Below are 20830 nucleotides of genomic sequence, written 5' to 3'. Positions count from 1 at the left end.
GAGCTATTTTGTTTGCTGAGGGCAGGAGTCACAATCCTGGCACACTGCAGGATGTCTGGGTTTTAGGTATGGGGGTGAGGCTCAGGTGGAAAAGAGGTGATAGGGGAAATATCCTGGGGTGTGGATTTTATTTTATTTTAAATAATTTTTATTGATTTTCCAAAAAAATCTTGAGTGTTCACTGGAAGGACAGATCGTGAAGCTGAGACTCCAATACTTTGGCCACCTGATGAGAAGAGAAGACTCCCTGGAAAAGACCCTGATGTTGGGAAAGATGGAGGGCACAAGGAGAAGGGGACAACAGAGGACGAGATGGTGGGACAGTGTTCTCGAAGCTACCAGCATGAGTTTGACTGAACTGTGGGAGGCAGTTTTTATGTTGTGTTAAATGTAATGTTCTTTTCTGTGTTTATGTTTATGTATCATAAGAGCCTGGCGTGCTCTGGTCCATGGATCCACAAAGAGTCGGACATGACTAAATGAATAAACAACAACAAAATTACAAGAGAAAACCAATTAATATTTTGGGGGGGGGGACCAGCACCTTCTAGCTTCGTCAGGGCAAGCATATTGTTAGGTGGGCGTGAGCTCCGTGTTCCTTGAGGCAAGTGTTCTTTGTGGCAGCTTTGCTTCATGAGAAGTCAAGCAGCAATTTGGAGCTCAATACGCCAAGGAGCAAACCAAAATTCTTGGCATCCTCAGTTTAGGGCTAAACTGCAGAAGACCCTGCAATAAAACCCTGCATATGTTTGCCCAGAAGTATGCCAGATGGACGCTAGTGTAGACTTCCCCCCCCCCCCCCGCAAGTGTGCTTAGTAAACTCTGCAGTTCTGCAGCCGAATCCCAATGCATAAATAATGTTGCAGTCCTAACCAACCCCTGACTCCACTTCCCTGGGTGTATTCTGCACCGGACTGAGCAGACGGGGGGGAGATGGCACTCCAAGTGTATCTTAAACATCTTCCATCCTGTTCTCTATCATCTTTCTACTACACCTTTAAATGCTGACAGTTATCTGGTCTGGATGAAAGAGAACATGTTCCCGACAAGTGTGTGTGCATAAGTGCATGTGTAGGCTGGAATTTGAACTGCTGAGGCTGGGAGGTTTGCAAAAGAAAACAAAGTGCAGGATGTCCAATGGTAGCTGGCCAAGGGGATTGCTTGCATCTGAGACAGGAGACTGCTTGGGCATGAAGGTATCGCTGGACATGACTTTATAAGGGGATGTGAAATTCTGTCAAGAAGCTCGCTGGTACAATTCATGGGAACAAACCAACTTCGTATGAAACGTGAATAGGGCGCTGTCTTTGCTCTGTAATCTTTTGACTCAGGCATGGTTCCACGCCACTCTCCCCCAAAACAATGATTTCTTTCTGAGGTCTCAGGTGATCCCAACTGGAGATGAGAATGTTTTGTGAGATGCACATGAGGAAGTTTCTCTGGTGATGCTTCAATCTCAGGGGTTTTGTTTTTCAAGCTCAGAATCTTAAATACTGAGCCTTGGAAGAAGTACGCTTGCAAATGATTATTGGGTAGTGAAGGTGTGGGGTGTAAAATTGTATTGCAACATTCCTACAACGCACATGCTGGGGAATGCTTGCTTCACTCAGGAGAAGACTTGCTCGTTCCTCCTGAGCTGGGACAGACTTCCTCTGCATGGCACTTCATGTAGGTGTGGCCTGTTCTTGGACAGAGGAGCACACGGCCTCCATGTTCTGCTCTTCGTCTTCTCCTTTTTGTGCTCCTACAAGTTAGGAAGAAGTGACTGCTCAGTTGCAGTCACTTGAGATTATTTCCCTTATGGGATAGTTCATGTCGATATATAGAGTTATGTAACTTAAGTCTGCCTTCAGGGATCTTATTGTGAACTGGATGATTGTAAGTCAACTAGTTTTATGTTAACTTTAATCAGATAGTCGTGTCTATTCTTTTAGGAGGGATATAAAAAGGGATCTTACCAGGAATCCTAAATAGTGAGGCTCAGACGAGCCTGCAACTAGCTAACTGCTGTGTAATTTGAAAGAGGGATTGTTTAACAACTCTGCTAAATTATAGAACTTGCCAATGCAAGTTAGGAAGGATATCATAAAAGAATATATCCTCTCCTGCCTCCCTAAACATTCCCACAGAAAGAGCCTGGGGTAGGATGTCACCTCCCCTTGGAGCGAGCGACCAGCAGGGATGCCTCTGAGCTGTCTCCGTGTGTTATGCTCAGCCCACCGTTCCCCATACAGACCTCTCTGGCAATGGTTGCTGACTGCTTACTGTGCTTACTGGCTATGCTGCCTTGTTTAGAATAGGATGGGGGGCAGTCCTCTGACAACTCACAGAGCTGTTTTCAGGATCTGGAGGGCAAGGACTGATGTAGTGTAGCAGTTAAAGTGAGAGATGTGAGTCAAACTCCTCTTCCTGCAACCTCAACTCTTCGTATCCATGGGGATTATAACACTGGACAGCCTTGCAGGGCCGTTGTTTAGATTACTGAGATAATATATGTTATATTTTGTAATGCTTTAAATGTGCTACATAAATGCTAAAGTATTCTTAAGTAAAGCTGAGTATTGGTTGGTGCAAAGTGAAAGGGCCGAGAGGCAGAGCCAATAGAAGACGACGAAATCCAACGAGTAATAAAAGAATAAAAAACCCAGGACCGGATGGATTTTCAGCAAAATATTATTAAAAAACCAAATCAAACCCTGATTGCACCCTTGAAAGAAGTACTGAACAGCATTTTAAGGAAGGGAGAAGTACCTGGCAGGTGAGACTCAGAGGGAGGAGCGGAGGGGGCCAGGAGACCCAGAGGAGGCCGGCTGCTGAACCATCCAGGGAGATGACGACTCCTGCTGCGACCAGCTCCCCTCTCCCCTGGTCTCCTAGAGCACACAGGGAAATCCAGTTCAGACCCCATGAGCCTGTACATGATATTAAGAGGTGTTGTTTTTTGCATGCATCACTTTGATCTCATTGACAATGAACTGTAATTACTGCCCATCCAGCCCGTTTGGAGAGCTCTTTTTGGAGCTCCTTGCAATTTCTCTTTGTTTGAACTGTGGGGTGTGAAACACAGAGCAGTCAAATACAACATTCCTAGAGTGGACATAAAAAGGGGATGTCTGGACCAGCCAGTCAGAACATCCTGTTTCCTCCTGGGCTGGGACAAACTTCCTCTACATGTGACCAGAGGGGGGCGTGACCTCACCTGTGCAGGTAACAACATACCACAGGGCAGGCAGCCATCTCTCTCTCTGACTCCATTCCTCGAAGAAGCAACATCTCCTTAGCCTGAGATGCTCTCTTGGCTTCAAGAGAGGACAAAGGAACTCTCTCCTTATGGAATAGATTCCAGGTGTATATATTTTGTAACCTAAGTCTGCCTTCTGGGATCCTTCTGTGAACAGAATGTGAGTAAACTATTTTATATACTTTTATTTTTTAAAAAATATTTTTATTAGCAATTCAACAACATATCCAAACATATCATATTCATTATTTACCGCCTCCCCCCCTCAAACCCACCCTCCCCTCCCCCAAAGACTTCCCTCAGCTCAGCTTCCAATTATCAGCACAGTTTCTAATAAGTGTCCACCCACCATGAGGCAGAATTTCATTAGTGCCCCACAAGCTTCCTGCGCTTTAATTTTTGCAGCCTCCAGATGCCCCTTCCAGAAAAGTGTCTTGGTGAAAGGGACTCCCAGGGATCCGAAGGAGTGTATTGAACCAGATTATTCATTGCTCCAAACTTTGGACTTCTGCCTGTCCGCTGGGAGAGGCTGGCCTGCTCCTTTTTCAGGGCAACTTCCTTCCCTCTGATCCAGAATGAGGGCAGCATACATAGCTCACAGCCCCCTCTTAAATCCCGTCAACTATAAAAAAGCAACAACTATCAAATACTTGACAATCCTCGACAGCATCTTAAAAAGCAGAGACCTCACCTTGCCAACAAAGGCTTGTATAGTTCAAACTATGGTTTTCCCAGTAGTGATGTATGGAAGTGAGAGCTGGACCATCAAGAAGGCTGATCGCCGAAGAATGGATGCTTTTGAATTGTGATGCTGGAGGAGACAGAGGACGAGATGGTTGGACAGTGTTCTCGAAGCTACCAGCATGAGTTTGACCAAACTGTGGGAGGCAGTGGAAGACAGGAGGGCCTGGCGTGCTCTGGTCCAAGGGGTCACGAAGAGGCGGACACGACTAAACAACAACATAAAGACTTTAAAAATCAGCACCTAGACCATTTCAGTAAATGCCTGGGGGCCTAAAACAGATGTGAATGAGCAGCGCAAATCAGAGCGCATTGTGTGTGTGCAATTTGCAGGAGGGCAGAGGGACAGAGTCTCTGCTTCACGCCCCTCTCTGCTCTCCTCCTCTCTTCGACTTCCCACATTAATGGGGAAATGCTACGTGAGATTTTGTTCAGCTCCAGCCCATCTGGAGTTGGTACAAGCTCATCATATCTTGAGCCCAAGCAGAGCGTAGTCCCGCAACGAAAGGATAAGCAGGTATTGTGCTACATGCTAATTTTATTTACATTCTATGCTGAAAGCATACAATCATACATCTTGCATCTGTGAGAGCAGAGAAGCAACTCACAAAGAAACCGAGAGAACACTGAAAAACAGGAAACCAGTGTACGTCACATCCAGTCTCCCTTTCCTGTGGGAACCCAATAGTAACTCAGACTGTGGAATGCAAACAATGTCTTGTGACATGCATTCGCTGCTCAGTGAGGAAAGCAGAAACCAACATCACAGGTCCACCTCATAGGGATGTTGTAAAGACAGCAGAGTTGGTTTTTATGAAGCACTTCGAATGCTCTGAGTGTCCTCTAGTTTATCTCCCCACGTTGAGCCCCCACCGCCTTTGCTCAGAGGGGCTCTGGCCCTGCCCACCCATCCCTGGGCCACCTTCCCGTTTCATTCAAGGTGCACGGCTAGGAGATGGATCTTCTGCCAAACTCCGCTTTATTCCTGTTGCCACCACAGAGGACTCTTCAACACTTCACCCCAAACATAACAAAGGAGGAAGTGTGCATCGATTCATTAAACTGATTTATTTAAAAAATAGACATAAAGATGTGGTTTCAAATGTTCTCATTTCTTTTCTTTTTCTTTTGAAACTTTACTACAGCTGCAACAACGGGGATTATAATGCTGTTTCTCTACTACAGGTCTAACCAACCCTGCTCCACAATTGCCACCACTGTCCCATTCCATTCCACCCTCCAATGGTTGCAGCCAACCATCTTGGCTGCAAGTCCCAGAAGACGGGCTCTCTCCTTAGAGACCTTTTCCACCTAGCCTGGGAGGACAGAGCCTGGATTGACTCCAGCTGCAAAAGCTGAGGCTGCTGAACAGACTCTTGAATTTGGGGTTTTTTTCCCCGGTGGTTGCTGCTGTTGGTGTTTTGTTTTTATATTTTTGATCTTGTGATTTATGTGGAAATTGTTCAGTTCAATTGCTCAATCCCAGCATTCCAAACTACCCCTATCACCATCTAGCATTTCCTAAAATTTACTCTTCTACTGTAATTACCATTATTATATTAATGTCATTGATACATGCGTATAAAACTTTAAATTTTAAGAAACTTTTAAGAAACTTTATTTTAAGAAACTTTTAGTTTTAAGAAAGAAAGAATTTTAAGAAACTTTAAGTTTTAAGAAAACCGACTTCATAAAACTTAGGGAAGTGCTGGGTGAGATCCCATGGACAGTAATACTAAAAGGAAAGGGAGTTCATGATGGCTGGGAGTTTGTTAAGAGGGAGATAGTAAAAGCACAACTTCAGGCAATACCAATGAGACGGAAACATGGAAGGTGCCTAAAGAAGCCAGGGTGGCTATCTAAAGAACTTTTAACTGAGTTAAGATTAAAAAAGGATGTGTACAAAAAATGGAAAAGGGGGGAAACCACCAAAGAGGAATTCAAACAAATAGCCAGCACGTGTAGACACAAAGTCAGAAAAGCTAAAGCACAGAATGAACTCAGGCTTGCTAGAGAGGTTAAAAGCAACAAAAAAGGCTTTTATGGGTATGTTCGTAGCAAAAGGAAGAACAAAGAAACAGTGGGGTCACTCAGAGGAGAAGATGGTGAAATGCAAACAGGGGACACAGAAAGGGCTGAACTCCTCAATGCCTTCTTTGCCTCAGTCTTCTCCGATAAAGAAAACAATTTGGAGCAAATGATTCAGCAGAGGAAACACAGCCCAGAATAACTAAGGAGATAGTACAAGAATACTTGGCTAGTTTAGATGTATTCAAGTCTCCAGGGCCAGATGAGCTGCATCCAAGAGTATTAAAAGAACTGGCAGATGTGATCTCAGAACCACTGGCAGTCATCTTCGAGAATTCCTGGAGAACAGGCGAAGTCCCGGCAGACTGGAGGAGGGCAAATGTTGTCCCTATTTTCAAAAAGGGGGAAAGAGAGGACCCAAATAATTACCGCCCAGTCAGTCTGACATCAATACCAGGGAAGATTCTGGAGCAGATCATTAAGCAAACAGTCTGTGAGTACCTAGAAAGGAATGCTGTGATCACCAATAGTCAGCATGGATTTCTGAAAAATAAGTCATGTCAGACTAACCTGATCTCGTTTTTTGACAGAATTACAAGCCTGGTAGATGAAGGGAACGCAGTGGATGTAGCCTACCTTGATTTCAGCAAGGCATTTGACAAGGTGCCCCATGATATTCTTGTAAAGAAGCTGGTAAAATGCAGACTTGACTATGCTACCACTCAGTGGATTTGTAACTGGCTGACTGACCGAACCCAAAGGGTGCTCATCAATGGTTCCTCTTCATCCTGGAGAAGAGTGACTAGTGGGGTGCCACAGGGTTCTGTCTTGGGCCCGGTCTTATTCAACATCTTTATCAACGACTTGGATGATGGACTCAAGGGCATCCTGATCAAATTTGCAGATGACACCTGTCAGAGCCGCCCCTAGGTCCCAGCTCACAAAGGACCAGCGCCCGGCTGTAGTTATGTACAAAAGTCTTTATTGAAGTTCAGTTTCCATTTCAAAGCCGCAGCGTGCAACTCTACGTCTTAAAGCCTAGACCGGCGAAGTTCCGTCTGACTCTCCTCCCCTTCCACACCAGTTTAAGACTCTATCCTTGCTCCACCTCTTCCTCTGCTCTTTCCTCCTCTGGGTCCGCTTGTCCGCTGGGGTCTTGCCCTTTCTGGACTCTTCTGACGCTGACCCCCCTGATTCTTGCCCCTCCTTCCGGCGGGCTTTAGGACCTGGTTCCCTATCCGGGCTACCTGCTGTGCCGCTCGCCTGTACATTTGAACTTGGCGTGCGCGCCCAGCCGGCAACCTTCCTCTTGACCGTTCCCTCGCTCTCCAATGGAGGCGTGGCCAACCCTGACTCATCTTCTCTCGCTGGTGGTGAATACACTGGCCCTGATACCTGGGACTCCTCCCCCCCACTACGCTCTGGTGGGGAAGCTGGTCCTGATTTCCAACTGCTGCTCTGGGAGTCCCCGCTGGCCCCTTGCTTCTGGGGTGTCCCCCTTGGGGCCCCCCTTGCCCTGGCCACCGGCGCCCCCTTCTGTGAATCTTCCGATTCGCTGGAGAGGCTCATGGAATCTCTCGGGCTACTGTCATCTTCTCCTACGCTGCCCTCGGATTGCTCCCCCTCGCTCTCCATCTCCTCCCCTCCCTGCGCTCTCGCTGCGTCCCTGACAACACCAAACTGGGAGGGGTGGCTAACACCCCAGAGGACAGGATCACACTTCAAAACGACCTTGACAGATTAGAGAACTGGGCCAAATCAAACAAGATGAATTTTAATAGGGAGAAATGTAAAGTATTGCACTTGGGCAAAAAAAATGAGAGGCACAAATACAAGATGGGTGACACCTGGCTTGAGAGCAGACATGGAGCAATGGTTCCAAACTACAAGAAAGAAGATTCCACCTAAACATTAGGAAGAACTTCCTGACAGTAAGAGCTGTTCGACAGTGGAATTTGCTGCCAAGGAGTGTGGTGGAGTCTCCTTCTTTGGAGGTCTTTAAGCAGAGGCTTGACAACCATATGTCAGGAGTGCTCTGGTGGTGTTTCCTGCTTGGCAGGGGGTTGGACTCGATGGCCCTTGTGGTCTCTTCCAACTCTATGATTCTATGATTTTATATGAAATACAAAACCAAGACATTGCACTGAAACTTTCGGTAAATGCGCATGCATGCACTTTCCAAGAGTCTTATTCGAGAGCCAGTGGGGTGCAGTGCTTAAGAGTTTTGGACTAGGACCTGGGAGACCCGTGTTCCAATCTCCACTCAGCCATGCAGCTTGCTGGGTGATGGCTTCACAGCCCAACCTACCTCACAGGGTTGTTGTCAGGATTAAACGATGGGGGGAGAACGACTTAAGACCACACTGAGCTTCTTGAAGAAACAGGTGGTATATAAAGGCATCCAATAAATTTCGCTAAGAAGAAAGGTAAGATTCTGCTCTTAGGCAAGACGAATCAGGTGCACAAATATAAGATGGGACATACCAGGCTTGTCAGTAGTACATATGGAAAAGACCTGGGGTCTTAGTGGACCACAAGACTAACATGAGTCAACATCAGCGAAATAGGCTGTTATTCTAGGCTGCGTCCAAAGAGGTCAAGTGTCCAGATCAAGAAAAGTAACAGCCCCACTTTCTTCTGCCTTGTTCAGACCACACCTGGAGTCCTGTGTCCAGTTCTGGGTGCCCCAGCTTAAGAAGGATTTTGACAAGCTGGAAGGTGTGCAGAGGGGGGTGAGCAAGACAATTAAGCGTTGGGAAACCAAGCCTTCTGAGGAACAGGAAGGGCTGTCAGGTGGAAGATTGAACCAGCTTCTTTTCACCGGCTCTGGAGGCTGGGACACAAACCAATGGCTTCAAATTAGAGACGCCTTTGGAAGGTTGTGGATTCTCCTTCCTTGGAGGTTTGTTAGGAGAAGTTTGAAGGCAATATGTCATGGAAGCTTTAGTTGAGAGTCCTGCAGTGGACTAGACGACCCAAAAGTCTCCTGCAGGTCTAAAATTCTATGATTCTCCCCTGTATGAACTCTTTGATGGGCCATGAGCTTAGTCCTCTTACTGAAGCTCTTTCCACATTCCAAGCACTGATAGGGTTTCTCACCACTGTGAATTCTTTGGTGGGAAGTGAGGTTGTCTTTCCGGGTGAAGCTCTTCCCACATTCCAAGCACTGATAGGGTTTTTCCCCAGTGTGGATTCTTTGATGGGCCATGAGGTTGGTCCTCTTACCAAAGCTCTTCCCACATTCCAAGCACTGATATGGTTTCTCCCCTGTGTGAATTCTTTGGTGGGAAGTGAGGCTTTGCTTCTGATTGAAGCTCTTCCCACATTCCAAGCAGTTATATGGTTTCTCCCCTGTGTGAATTCTTTCATGGCAAGTTAGATTGGCCCTTTGGCTGAAACTCTTTCCACAATCCAAGCATTGATAGGGTTTCTCACCACTGTGAGTTCGTCGATGGGCCATGAGCTTGGTCCTCTTACCAAAGCCCTTTCCACATTCCAAGCACTGATAAGGTTTCTCACCACTGTGAATTCTTTGATGGGAAGGGAGACTTTCCTTATGACTGAAGCTCTTTCCACATTCCAAGCATTTATAGGGTTTCTCCCCTGTGTGGATTCTTTGGTGGGAACTGAGGTTGACTTTCTGGCGGAAACTCTTCCCACATTCCAAGCACTGATAGGGTTTCTCTCCTGTGTGAATTCTTTGATGGGAAGTGAGGTTGACTTTCTGGCGGAAACTCTTCCCACATTCCAAGCACTGATAGGGTTTCTCCCCTGTGTGAATTCTTTGATGGGAAGTGAGGTTGACTTTCTGGCGGAAACTCTTCCCACATTCCAAGCACTGATAGGGTTTCTGCCCTGTGTGGATTCTTTGGTGGGAAGTGAGGTTGACTTTCTGGCGGAAATTCTTTCCACATTCCAAGCACTGATATGGTTTCTCTCCTGTGTGAATTCTTTGGTGGGAAGTGAGATCGGCTCTCTGGCAGAAACTCTTTCCACAATCCAAACATCGATAGAGTTTCTCCCCGGTATGAATGCTTTGGTGGGAAGTGAGACTTTGCTTCAGACTGAAGCTCTTCCCACATTCCAAGCACTGATAGGGTTTCTCACCACTGTGAATTCTTTGGTGGGAAGTAAGACTTTGCTTCAGACTGAAGCTCTTCCCACATTCCAAGCACTGATATGGTTTCTCCCCTGTGTGAATTCTTTGGTGAGAAGTGAGATTGGCTCTCTGGCAGAAACTCTTTCCACATTCTAAGCATTGATATGGTTTCTCACCACTGTGAATTCTTTGGTGGGAAGTGAGACTTTGCTTCTGGGTGAAGCTCTTTCCACGATTCACGCATTGATAGGGTTTCTCCCCAATATGAATTTTTTGGTGGGAAGTAAGTCTAGCGCTCACAGTGAAGCTCTTCCCACATTCCAAGCACTGATATGGTTTCTCCCCTGTGTGAATTCTTTGGTGAGAAGTGAGAATGGCTCTCTGTAGGAAACTCTTTCCACAATCCAAGCATCGATAGGGTTTCTTCCTGGTATGAATGCTTTGATGGGTAGTGAGATGGGCCCTGAGACTGAAGTTCTTTCCACATTCCAAGCACTTATAGGGTTTTTCACCTGTGTGAATTCTTTGGTGGGAACTGAGATTGGCTCTCTGGGAGAATCTCTTTCCACATTCCAAGCACTGATAGGGTTTCTCACCACTGTGAATTCTTTGATGGGAGGTGAGATTTTGCTTCCGACTGAAGCTCTTCCCACATTCCATGCATTGATAAGGTTTTTCACCACTGTGAATTCTTTGGTGGGAAGTGAGACTTTGCTTCTGGGTGAAGCCCTTTCCACAATTCACGCATTGATATGGTTTCTCCCCGGTATGAATTCTTTGGTGGGAAATGAGATGGGAGCTCACAGTGAAACTCTTCCCACATTCTGAGCACTGATAGGGTTTCTCACCACTATGAATCCTTTGATGGACCGTGAGATTTGCCCTGTGATTGAAGCTCCGCCCACATTCCGAGCACTGATAGGGTTTCTCACCTGTATGAATTATTTGATGGGCTGTGAGATGGGTGCTCTGACTGAAGCTCTTTCCACACTCTCGGCATTCAAATGGCTTCTCCCCCCTGTGAATTCTCTGGTGTATACGGAAGGTTTTGCTTGTATTAAAGCTTTTCCTACATTCCAAGCACTGATAGGGTTTATTGCCTGTATGAATTATTTGATGGAAATGAGATGTGCACTCGTACTGAAGCTCTTTCCACATTCCAGGTATTTCAGTGGGTCTTCCCCTGTGGGAATTATTTCTTGTGAAGTGAGGCTTTCATTCCAACAGAAAGTTTTCCCCCATTCAGAGAACTGAGAGGGTTTCTTCCCAATAGCATTTCTTTGGTGGGTAGTCAAATGGGAGCTGTGACTGAAGCTCTCTCCACACTCCAAGAGTGGCAATGACTTCTCCACTGTGTGGATTCTGTCATGGGCGTCCTCGTTCTCAGTTTCCAAATCATCACCACCTGCAATGAAGAAATGGATTAGAGCTGCAGGAAGAAATGGAGTGCCACTGTATTGAATATTGATCTCTAACCCTTGTGATAGAGGAAGAATTCCATGCATCAACACTGCTGACCACACACTAGAGGTGGTCAGTGTTAGAAACAGAGATAGGACAGTTGGACATAAAGAGGACCTTAAACCTAGGTTATGGGCTCAAAAATGGAATGTCTAGGTGCACTCTCTTATGACAAAAATACAAAGCTGAAAAGGAATGAAGAGCAGCTACAATAATATGTTCATTTTTCACATGGTCTAGTCCTTCCCCTGCCCACCCCCCTGATTTTTTAAGAAGGTCTTCTCACGGGACAGACAGGCAAGGCGAGAACAGAGAGATAAGTTTTGAGGAAAGGGAGGGATTGCTCTATTACAAGGGGGTGCTGTATGTGCCGAAGGAAGAACTGCGGGCCAAAATTCTTAGACAGCATCATGGCAGCCTGACTGCAGGGCATTTTGGTCAGAACAAGACTATGTACTTATTTACCAAGGAATTCCGGTTGCCCAAAATAGAGGAGGAGGTAGAGGAGTACGTTAAAGGCTGCGAAGTCTACCAGAGGGCAAAAGGGGAAAGGACAGCACCTGCCAGGTTGTTGCAACCCTTACCCACCCCTAACAAACCGTGGGAAGTGATAGCCATGGATTTTATTACTGACCTACCAGCATCACACAAAAAACCCCGGTCATTTAGGTGGTAGTAGATGTGCTAAGCAAAACGGCTCTTTTTGTACCTTGCACTAAAATACAGTGGTACCTCGGGTTAACAATTTAATTCGTTCTGGAGGTCTGTTCTTAACCTGAAACTGTTCTTAACTGGAAGCACCACTTTAGCTAATGGGGCCTCCTGCTGCCGCCACACGTTTTTTGTTCTCATCCTGAAATAAAGTTCTTAACCTGAGGTAATATTTCTGGGTTAGCAGAGTCTGTAACCTGAAGCGTATGTAACCGGAGGTACCACTGTACCTTCCGCTCAAGAAACAGCAAGGTTGTTTGTAGACATTGTTTTCATTTCGCACGACATGCCTTCAAGGCTGGTCACAGATCGTGGAAGTCAGTTTACTTAGTGTTTTTAGAGGATGTTGATGGAGTTGTTACAGGTAGAAATAAGTTTCACCTCAGCTAGACATCCTCAGACAAATGGACAGGCAGAGAGGGCAAACGCTACCTTGCAACAACACGTGACATGCGATGTGAACTACCAGCAAGGGTAGAGAAATTGAGCCTGGCAGAGTTCGCCTACAATAAGGCAATGCACGCACCCACGGGTATATCACCACTTGTAGGTTTCAGATCCTCAGAAGACAACAAAGGCGAGACAGATGGGGGGGCTTAGTGGGGGGTGATGTCCCGGGACAGACAGGGAACGCCCTTGGGTCAAGGGAAGGGGGAGTATCAGAGCAGGGACAGTCAGACGGGGAAAACAGGGAAATGGTGGACGAAGTAGGGGAGGAGAAGGCGGAGAGCAGTCAAGCGGTGTCAGGGCTCTGCGATGCTGGAGAGCCCTGCCACCAACCAGGGAGTTCAGGAACAGAAGGGGAAGCGGTGCCCTCGGCACAGGCGAGGAGAAAGTTAAAACCCAGGGATCAAAAACATCTCGTGAGATTCCCACGTCTGCTGTGTTGGAGAAGGAGCCGAAGGAAGCCACTCCCCGAATCTGACTCGTCGCATTCCGATGCATGATTTTGAACTGTAGCTGTTTGTACATATGTAAATAAAGAACTGTAAATATCTCTCTGAGTGAGCAGAGGGTGTTTATTGCGAAGAGCAGACACCACCTTGACAGGTCTCTCCTTTGGCCTTCAGAGAGTAGCTGGAAGTGGGGAGCCAGAAAAAGGTCCTCCTTTCCTTCCACTCTGCAGTTTTAATCTGAAATCTTAGGCGCAATACTGTGCACAGAGCTCAGAAACTGCTTGTGTCTATGACATTCCCTGTTGCAAAATGCACTTATGGGAGTTTCAGACACTGGAGGTGGTGGATGATTTTGTCTCCCTAGGAGGTTCTACCATAACCTACAACCTCTTCATCGCTGCTGACCTGGACAAGTGTATTGGCAAGGCAAATGTGTTGCTAACTCTTCAATGCCAACAGCAAGCTGTTTGTGAAGTGAATTGTGGACAATTACAACCATCAGAAACAACCCCTCAATGCCTTCCACATGCTCCATGTCAGGAAGATTTTGGGCAATACAAGGCAGGACAGTGTCAACAAAGATGTGTTCTCCTGACCTCAAATTCCCAGCATGTTCCCACTTCATTCTCAGCAATGTCTATGTTGGCTTGATCATGTCCAAGGTCAAAACATGCTGATAGCCCTTCATTTAAGGTGAGTTTGGAGGGTATTAGAATCCCAGGTGCTGCAAGTGGCCCTGTAGAGCTCCATCAAAACCAGGGAGGCTTATCACAGAGAGAGATGCGTGGAATTTCCAAAGAGAGGTTATGATCCACAAGGGAGCCTTACTGAGAGAGGCCACGATCCCACGATTCTCCTCCATGACTTCCTTATGCAGAGCTCTCTGGTCTGGATCCAGCAACGCCCATTCCTCGTCTGTGAAATGAACAGCAACATCTTCAAAGCACACTGGACCCTAAGAGAGAAAGGAAAAGGTCCTCTTTAGACAGCACTAAGGTGGTCTGCTACACATTGGCTGTTTCTTTCTGCTCATTAAAAGGGGGGAGGAGAAGGTGGGGAAACCCCATTGTGCAACTGATGCGACAAGATAGGTGAATCCTGGGAACTATTTTTGAGGCTTGATAAACTGCTTAGAAGCCTATCATAGCATTCAATGATAACTCTACAAGTAAAATGACATTGACTTATGAATGATCTTATTGACCTTCAGAAGGTGAGTTAAGGCAAGGTGGCTGTTCCCTATTCTCAGCACATTAAGCTTCTCGAACGGCATTCCCAGCCTCTTGGCTTCTGTCCAGGTTGCCCTTGACAAAGATGCCTTCAGAGAAGCTTGGACAGACGGCAAGAGGAGGAGAGAGATTCCTTGGGGGCCAGAGGCACCCTGGCTGCCCCACCCCTCAGCCCCCTTCCCCACAGGGCTCCCTCCCTCTACCTGAGCTGCTTCCACAGCCATTGCTTCTCCTTCCCCACCAGGAATAGATGGAAGAGGAGGTCTTGCTGGCATCACCTGGTCACCTGTAAGAGACAGAGGTAAGTGGGAAGTGCAGCCGCTCTCCAGAAAGTCTCACCTTCTGACTGCATCTGGACATTTAGACCCATTTCATAATTTAGTTGGGTTAAAAAATACATCTCCCTCCTTGGTGCTCTTGGCCCCAAGTGTCTCCCCCCCCCAAAAAAGGAAAAGAACCCATAGATTCGTTTTGATATCCACAGGAAGGGACCAAATGGAGAACGGACTCCTTCCTTACCCAGCAGCCTCTCTCTGGTGTCCAGCGGAGTCCTTTTGGTCTCAGAAGAATCTGGGCCCACTTCTGCAAACAGATCCTGTTTCTGAAATAGCAGTGAAGATTCAAAACAGAGAATATGATGAAGGGTTAGAAAAGGAATGACAGAGGCAAAAACTGAAGGGCAATCTGATAATATTCAATGGCTGCTTTTCAAAAAAGGATGGAGAATACTCTCACTCATGTTTGGAGCCCCTTTGGAGTATCCAGAGGAAAGTCTCTCTCACCTGTTGCTCTGCCTGCTTCCTCTCCTCTGCCTGACTCAGGAGGAAACCTTCAGCCAGGGCTACCACCTGAGAACTGGTCTCTGCTCCGCATTCCCTCACCCAACTCTCCATCTCCGGAGGAAGGACAGCCAGGAACTGCTCCAAGATCACCAGGTCCAGCATCTCAGCTTTCGTGTGCCTTTCTGGCTTCAGCCATTGATGGTAAAGGTTGTAGAGTCGGCTGCAAACCTCTCGAGGTCCTTTGGTCTCCTGGAAGCAGAACTGCCTGAACTGCTGGCTCTGCACCTCTGAGCGGAGAGTGTCCTCCTCACCCAGGATCTTCTGCACAGTTTCCCCCCAGAATCCCCCACTGCTCCCAGTTCTGATGGCATGGCCTCTTCCTGCTTCAGGGCCAGCTGAGTTTTTCTCATCCATCTGTGCTCTCAGGAAGCCTCCAAGAGACATGAAGGAACCCCTTGATCTTCTGCCAAGCTCTGTCTGTCCGAATTACAGGTCCTTGCAAATTCTACAAAGCAAATACATCGTTCTGTTACAAAACTGACATATTGCCTGGAGGAGGAAAATGTTCTGTGAGGAAGTATGTATGAGTCTTGGAAGAGCCAGCTCTGGACTGCACCACAACCCAGACCCTGAGGTTTCTTCAAAAAGGAGAAGGAGAAGTAAATCTCCAGCCCTCCTTGAGGGAAAGTGACCATGCAAAATGTGCAGGGAACTGCTGGTCTTTCTGAGAGATGAATCAGCCTGGTTGCTCCTGCCTTTCAGAGTTTTCAGTCAAGGAATTTGACTCTTCACAGAGGCACAGTCTTAGTTACTGATTCACAGGAGTCCTGGAGCCACTCTGTCCGCCTCAGCTACACATTCACAGCAACAACACAAAGCCACTCTACTCAGCTACTGAGGCCCACAGAGAGACTGGCTACTTTTATAGGGAGACTGAGTCATCACTCGAGATGAATCCTGAGTCACAGTGACGCAGCAATTGGCTGTTAACCGTTAACAGCCAGCAGGATTGAAAGATGTAGACCTTACTGCTCCTGCTCTCAAGAATCTTTGTCTCATGACAGCCTCCTATGGGGGAGACAGAGCAGAGAAGCCCCCCATCGCCCTCTCCTCCTCCTCCTCCACGGATCGGCCTCCTCCTCTGTGAAATCTGAGGGCTCCTTTGGACAAAAAAGAAGGACACCAGCCAGGGATACCAGAGCAAAACAGCAGCCAGTAGGCTTGGTCTTGATTGAAGACTGTCGCCACAGGACTCCCACCTGCCCCCAGGTGGAACAAGATGGAAGCCCCACACAAAAGAGAACCCAAACTTTTATTAGTGGGTGGCGCTAATAAACCACAGAGCCTAGGGCTTGCCGATTGGAAGTGAGCTCCCGTTGCTTGGTCCCTGCTCCTGCCAACCCAGCAGTTCAAAAGCATGTCAAGTGCAAGTAGATAAATAGGTACTGCTGTGGTGAGAAGGTAAATGGCGTTTCCATGCGCTGCTCTGGTTCGCCAGAAGTGGCTTAGTCATGCTGGCCACATGACCCGGAAACTGTCTGCAGACAAATGTTGGCTGCCAATAAAGCGAGATGAGTGCTGCAACCCCAAAGTCGTCCGCAACTGGACCTAACAGTCAGGGGTCCCTTTACCCTTTACCTTTAAGCCCCATGTTATGCCCTCCCCAACTACATCACTCATACATCACGGTTACATCATGAAAGGGGAGGTCTGGTGGCAGGAATCTGAGCATCCTGGACCCTGCCCCATGGTTCCCCCTGCCCTCCACCAAACACCCATCAAGTGAAACAAAACAGATACTTACTTTTCCCAGCCAAGTGAATCACACCCTTTTGTCTTCATCTGAGTTTGGTATTTCTGCAATGGCTACCTGTCTGGTACTCAGGTATCAGGATGCCAGGGATTATCACTCAGGCAGAGGGGCTGCTGAGTAGCTGAGCTCACATGTCTATGTGGATTTCTGAAGTTTTCCCAGTGAGCCAGTACATAGAGACATTTTTCAGTGAATTCTTACATTTGGTATTGTGCAGCAGAGGCCCTTTGAATAGAGAGGAAGAAACTGTGATGAAGTGTTTTGTGGGGACAAATCACACAAGTCACAAAAGTGATTATGCTGATTTTGGTAGTGGGCTGCATGTGCATGTGCCCCATGATATTCTTGTAAAGAAGCTGGTAAAATGCGGTCTTGACTATGCTACCACTCAGTGGATTTGTAACTGGCTGACTGACCGAACCCAAAGGGTGCTCATCAATGGTTCCTCTTCATCCTGGAGAAGAGTGACTAGTGGGGTGCCACAGGGTTCTGTCTTGGGCCCGGTCTTATTCAACATCTTTATCAACGACTTGGATGATGGACTCAAGGGCATCCTGATCAAATTTGCAGATGACACCAAACTGGGAGGGGTGGCTAACACCCCAGAGGACAGGATCACACTTCAAAACGACCTTGACAGATTAGAGAACTGGGCCAAAACAAACAAGATGAATTTTAACAGGGAGAAATGTAAAGTATTGCACTTGGGCAAAAAAAATGAGAGGCACAAATACAAGATGGGTGACACCTGGCTTGAGAGCAGTACATGTGAAAAGGATCTAGGAGTCTTGGTTGACCACAAACTTGACATGAGCCAACAGTGTGACGCGGCAGCTAAAAAAGCCAATGCAATTCTGGGCTGCATCAATAGGAGTATTGCATCTAGATCAAGGGAAGTAATAGTGCCACTGTATTCTGCTCTGGTCAGACCTCACCTGGAGTACTGTGTCCAGTTCTGGGCACCACAGTTCAAGAAGGACACTGACAAACTGGAACGTGTCCAGAGGAGGGCAACCAAAATGGTCAAAGGCCTGGAAACGATGCCTTATGAGGAACGGCTAAGGGAGCTGGGCATGTTTAGCCTGGAGAAGAGGAGGTTAAGGGGTGATATGATAGCCATGTTCCAATATATAAAAGGATGTCACATAGAGGAGGGAGAAAGGTTGTTTTCTGCTGCTCCAGAGAAGCAGACACGGAGCAATGGTTCCAAACTACAAGAAAGAAGATTCCACCTAAACATTAGGAAGAACTTCCTGACAGTGAGAGCTGTTCGACAGTGGAATTTGCTGCCAAGGAGTGTGGTGGAGTCTCCTTCTTTGGAGGTCTTTAAGCAGAGGCTTGACAACCATATGTCAGGAGTGCTCTGATGGTGTTTCCTGCTTGGCAGGGGGTTGGACTCGATGGCCCTTGTGGTCTCTTCCAACTCTAGGATTCTATGATTCTATGCATGAGATCTGCTGGAGGGGCAACCCCCCCCCAACCTATACATCAATTCATGCAACAGGGGGCAAACAGAGCTTCTAAGGAGCTTCTCTGCCCTCCGTCTTCCTTCCTTGCACAAGTGAGGTTTTAGGTACCGAATGTCCGAACGTTTCCATCCACCTACAAACTCTGTTATACGTATCTGAAGAAGTGTGCATGCACACGAAAGCTCATACCTAGAACTAACTTAGCTGGTCTTTAAGGTGCTACTGGAAGGAATTTTTTTATTTTGTTATACAAGGGGACTGATCCATACATCTGAATGGGGTTTCTCTGCATGCATTTCCCCACTCCTAGACCCAAGGGGCCAGCAGCGCATCCATGCAAAGGAAGAGCAGAGCTGCCGCCCTCCTGAGACCCTCCCCACCCTGACTTGCCCCCCCCTCGCCATGCAGCCCTGGGACCCCCGCTCTCCCCATGGGCCCTATCCTGGGAGAGAGGACACTCACCGGATCCCAGCAGGCGCCCCCCCCCCGAGGCAGCCTCTGCAGAGCCGAACCAACGGGACCCCCACACGCCCGACTTCTTGCAGGAAAGGGGGGGGGGTTGGGCTTTCGCTCTGGAGGACCCTGCCCCCCCCCCCGTCTTACTTTCCTGTCTAGGAATCTAGCTCGTTTCCGTTTAACCCTTGGCAAGCCGAGCGCACCCAACTCACGCCTCTCCCTCTCCCGAGAGCCGGAGCATCGCGCACCAATGGCATCCCGAGAAGGCGGAGCAGGAGAGGTTTATGGATTACTTCCGGCAAGGGATACATCCAGTTTTGGAAAGCAGCTGAACGGCCCCCTAAAAGCTGGCCCCTGAACACGGGTCCTAAGAAATCTTCACTGGCTCCCAGTCCGCTGACCTTGAAAGCCCCAAATGGTCTCAGCCCAGTAGAAGGGGAGGAGCGTCTCCACCCCCATCGTTCAGCCCGGGCACTGAGGTCCAGCTCCGAGGGTCTTCTGGCAGGTCCCTCATTGTGAGAAGTGAGGTTACAGGGGGCCTTTTCGGTTGTCATGACTGCCCTGTGGAACGCCCTCCCACCAGATGTCAAGGAGACAAACCTCCATAGACGCCTGAAAGCAGCTCCGTATCGGGAAGCGTTTAATATTTCATGTTGGGTCATGTTTTCTTCTATTATTTTGGAAGCTGCCCAGAGACAATGTTCTTGTTCTTGTTGTTCTTGTTGTACATGTTGTTGTCGTTGGACATCCAGCTTTTAATTGCCAACAACACAGAGATAAAGGGTTGCTTTTGGACTCCTATGTGGGCTTATGGTTTTGGTGCTTGTGGATTTCATGGGATTTAATGTCATGCCATTATAAATGCACGGGGATAAGTGCATTTACAGAGACACATTTCCGCAAAAAGACCAAAATTCCAGCATGTAGCCACAGGTGATACAACTGGAGCCTTTCTGCAAATGGCCTTTGCAACACAACTCACTGGGTGGTTACAAAGTATACACGTTTGCCTCTGTGCAACGGATGTTTTCGCTTAGCCCCGTTTCCTCAATGAATGCACCCATTTCTGGATGAAATGTAACTTCTGCCAGGAAAACCTGAGCTGAAATAGTAAGGAGAGCAAAACAGCAGCCCTGTCTGACCCCCGTCAGCCTCCAGACTCCCCGAGTCACGTGGCAGGAGATTCTTCCTGAGCCCCCCCCCCCCCGTGAGATGGGTATATCATGGATGATCCAGTTATGATCCATTGGTGATCCCCATGATCCAAGCAGACTCGTCCAAAGAGCAGATCTCTATGCCTGAATGAAACGGGTCTGCGATGATGGATTCTGGAGTCAAGAAATCCGCCCTTTCCAGTGATCTCTCCGGCTGGCCAGGAAAAGGCAGCGAGCAGGAATCCTCAGGGATCCCGACGGACAGACAGACTTGTCACGTTGTCAAAACATGAACTCGGAGTCTGATCTGATTTCCATGCAGAACTCATTTTGTGGCGCAACCGGGGATGTTTTTGGGGTGCTCTCTCTGTGACGGGGGGGGGGCTACTATCTGAGGGTGTCCAAATTGCATCGCGCTTTAGTTCTGGGCTGCTTCACTCCTCGCATGGGGGGGGGCCTCTGCGCGCAAACAGATCAACAGCTGTCTTGCTTTCTTCCGGGCCGCATTGTGTTACCTCTGACGGAGACACAAGGGAGGAATTTTACCTGGGTGTCGGGGCTGTGTGTGCAGAAGCCCAAGCCCCATTTTCCCCGTAACACAGGAGTCACAAAGCCCGACCCGCTGCTCAATGTCCACCAAAACATGGACGGATCTAACTTCGTGGCGTGGGGGAGGGAAGGATTTTTCAATGTAAACATTGTGGGGGAGGGGACCCCACTTTGCAGCTGGATCTCCGGGATCAGCCCCTC

The 20830-nt window shown here is 47.8% G+C and overlaps 2 protein-coding genes and 1 long non-coding RNA gene across 3 annotated transcripts in view; 1 reads left to right on the top strand and 2 right to left on the bottom strand.

Moving 5' to 3' along the window:
• LOC309352052 overlaps positions 1-3428 on the top strand; it is a 45020-nt gene extending 41592 nt beyond the window's left edge. Inside the window, exon 2 of the long non-coding RNA XR_014161065.1 lies at positions 3010-3428. This is a non-coding gene — a long non-coding RNA (uncharacterized lncRNA). The remainder of the gene's footprint in view (positions 1-3009) is intronic.
• Positions 3429-8142: 4714 nt separating this feature from the next.
• LOC309351801 (uncharacterized protein) lies at positions 8143-11412 on the bottom strand. Its single transcript, XM_081879770.1, has one exon. It carries the CDS (start codon positions 11265-11267, stop codon positions 8943-8945), a length of 2325 nt encoding a protein of 774 aa, XP_081735896.1. The 5' UTR covers positions 11268-11412; the 3' UTR covers positions 8143-8942.
• A 2673-nt stretch (positions 11413-14085) lies between these two features.
• LOC309351640 (zinc finger and SCAN domain-containing protein 23-like) overlaps positions 14086-20830 on the bottom strand; it is a gene marked incomplete at its 5' end in the record, with an annotated part of 31425 nt that continues 24680 nt past the window's right edge. Inside the window, 2 exons of the mRNA XM_081879428.1 lie at positions 14086-14132; positions 14926-15007. Of these exons, the coding sequence (XP_081735554.1) occupies positions 14116-14132; positions 14926-15007 (99 nt within the window). The 3' untranslated portion in view covers positions 14086-14115. The remainder of the gene's footprint in view (positions 14133-14925; positions 15008-20830) is intronic.

This window comes from Podarcis erhardii, assembly GCF_964252035.2.
Source record: "Podarcis erhardii genome assembly, chromosome: 10".
In the NCBI taxonomy this organism is placed as follows: Eukaryota; Metazoa; Chordata; class Lepidosauria; order Squamata; family Lacertidae; genus Podarcis; species Podarcis erhardii.
The sequence above is the reverse complement of the archived record's forward strand: the minus strand, read 5'-3'. Positions and strand labels throughout refer to the sequence as shown.

Bases quoted from the DNA above. Each gene is read 5' to 3' on its own strand.
- LOC309351801 (XM_081879770.1), bottom strand. From the start codon at position 11,267: ATGTGGAAAGAGCTTCAGTACGAGTGCACATCTCATTTCCATCAAATA.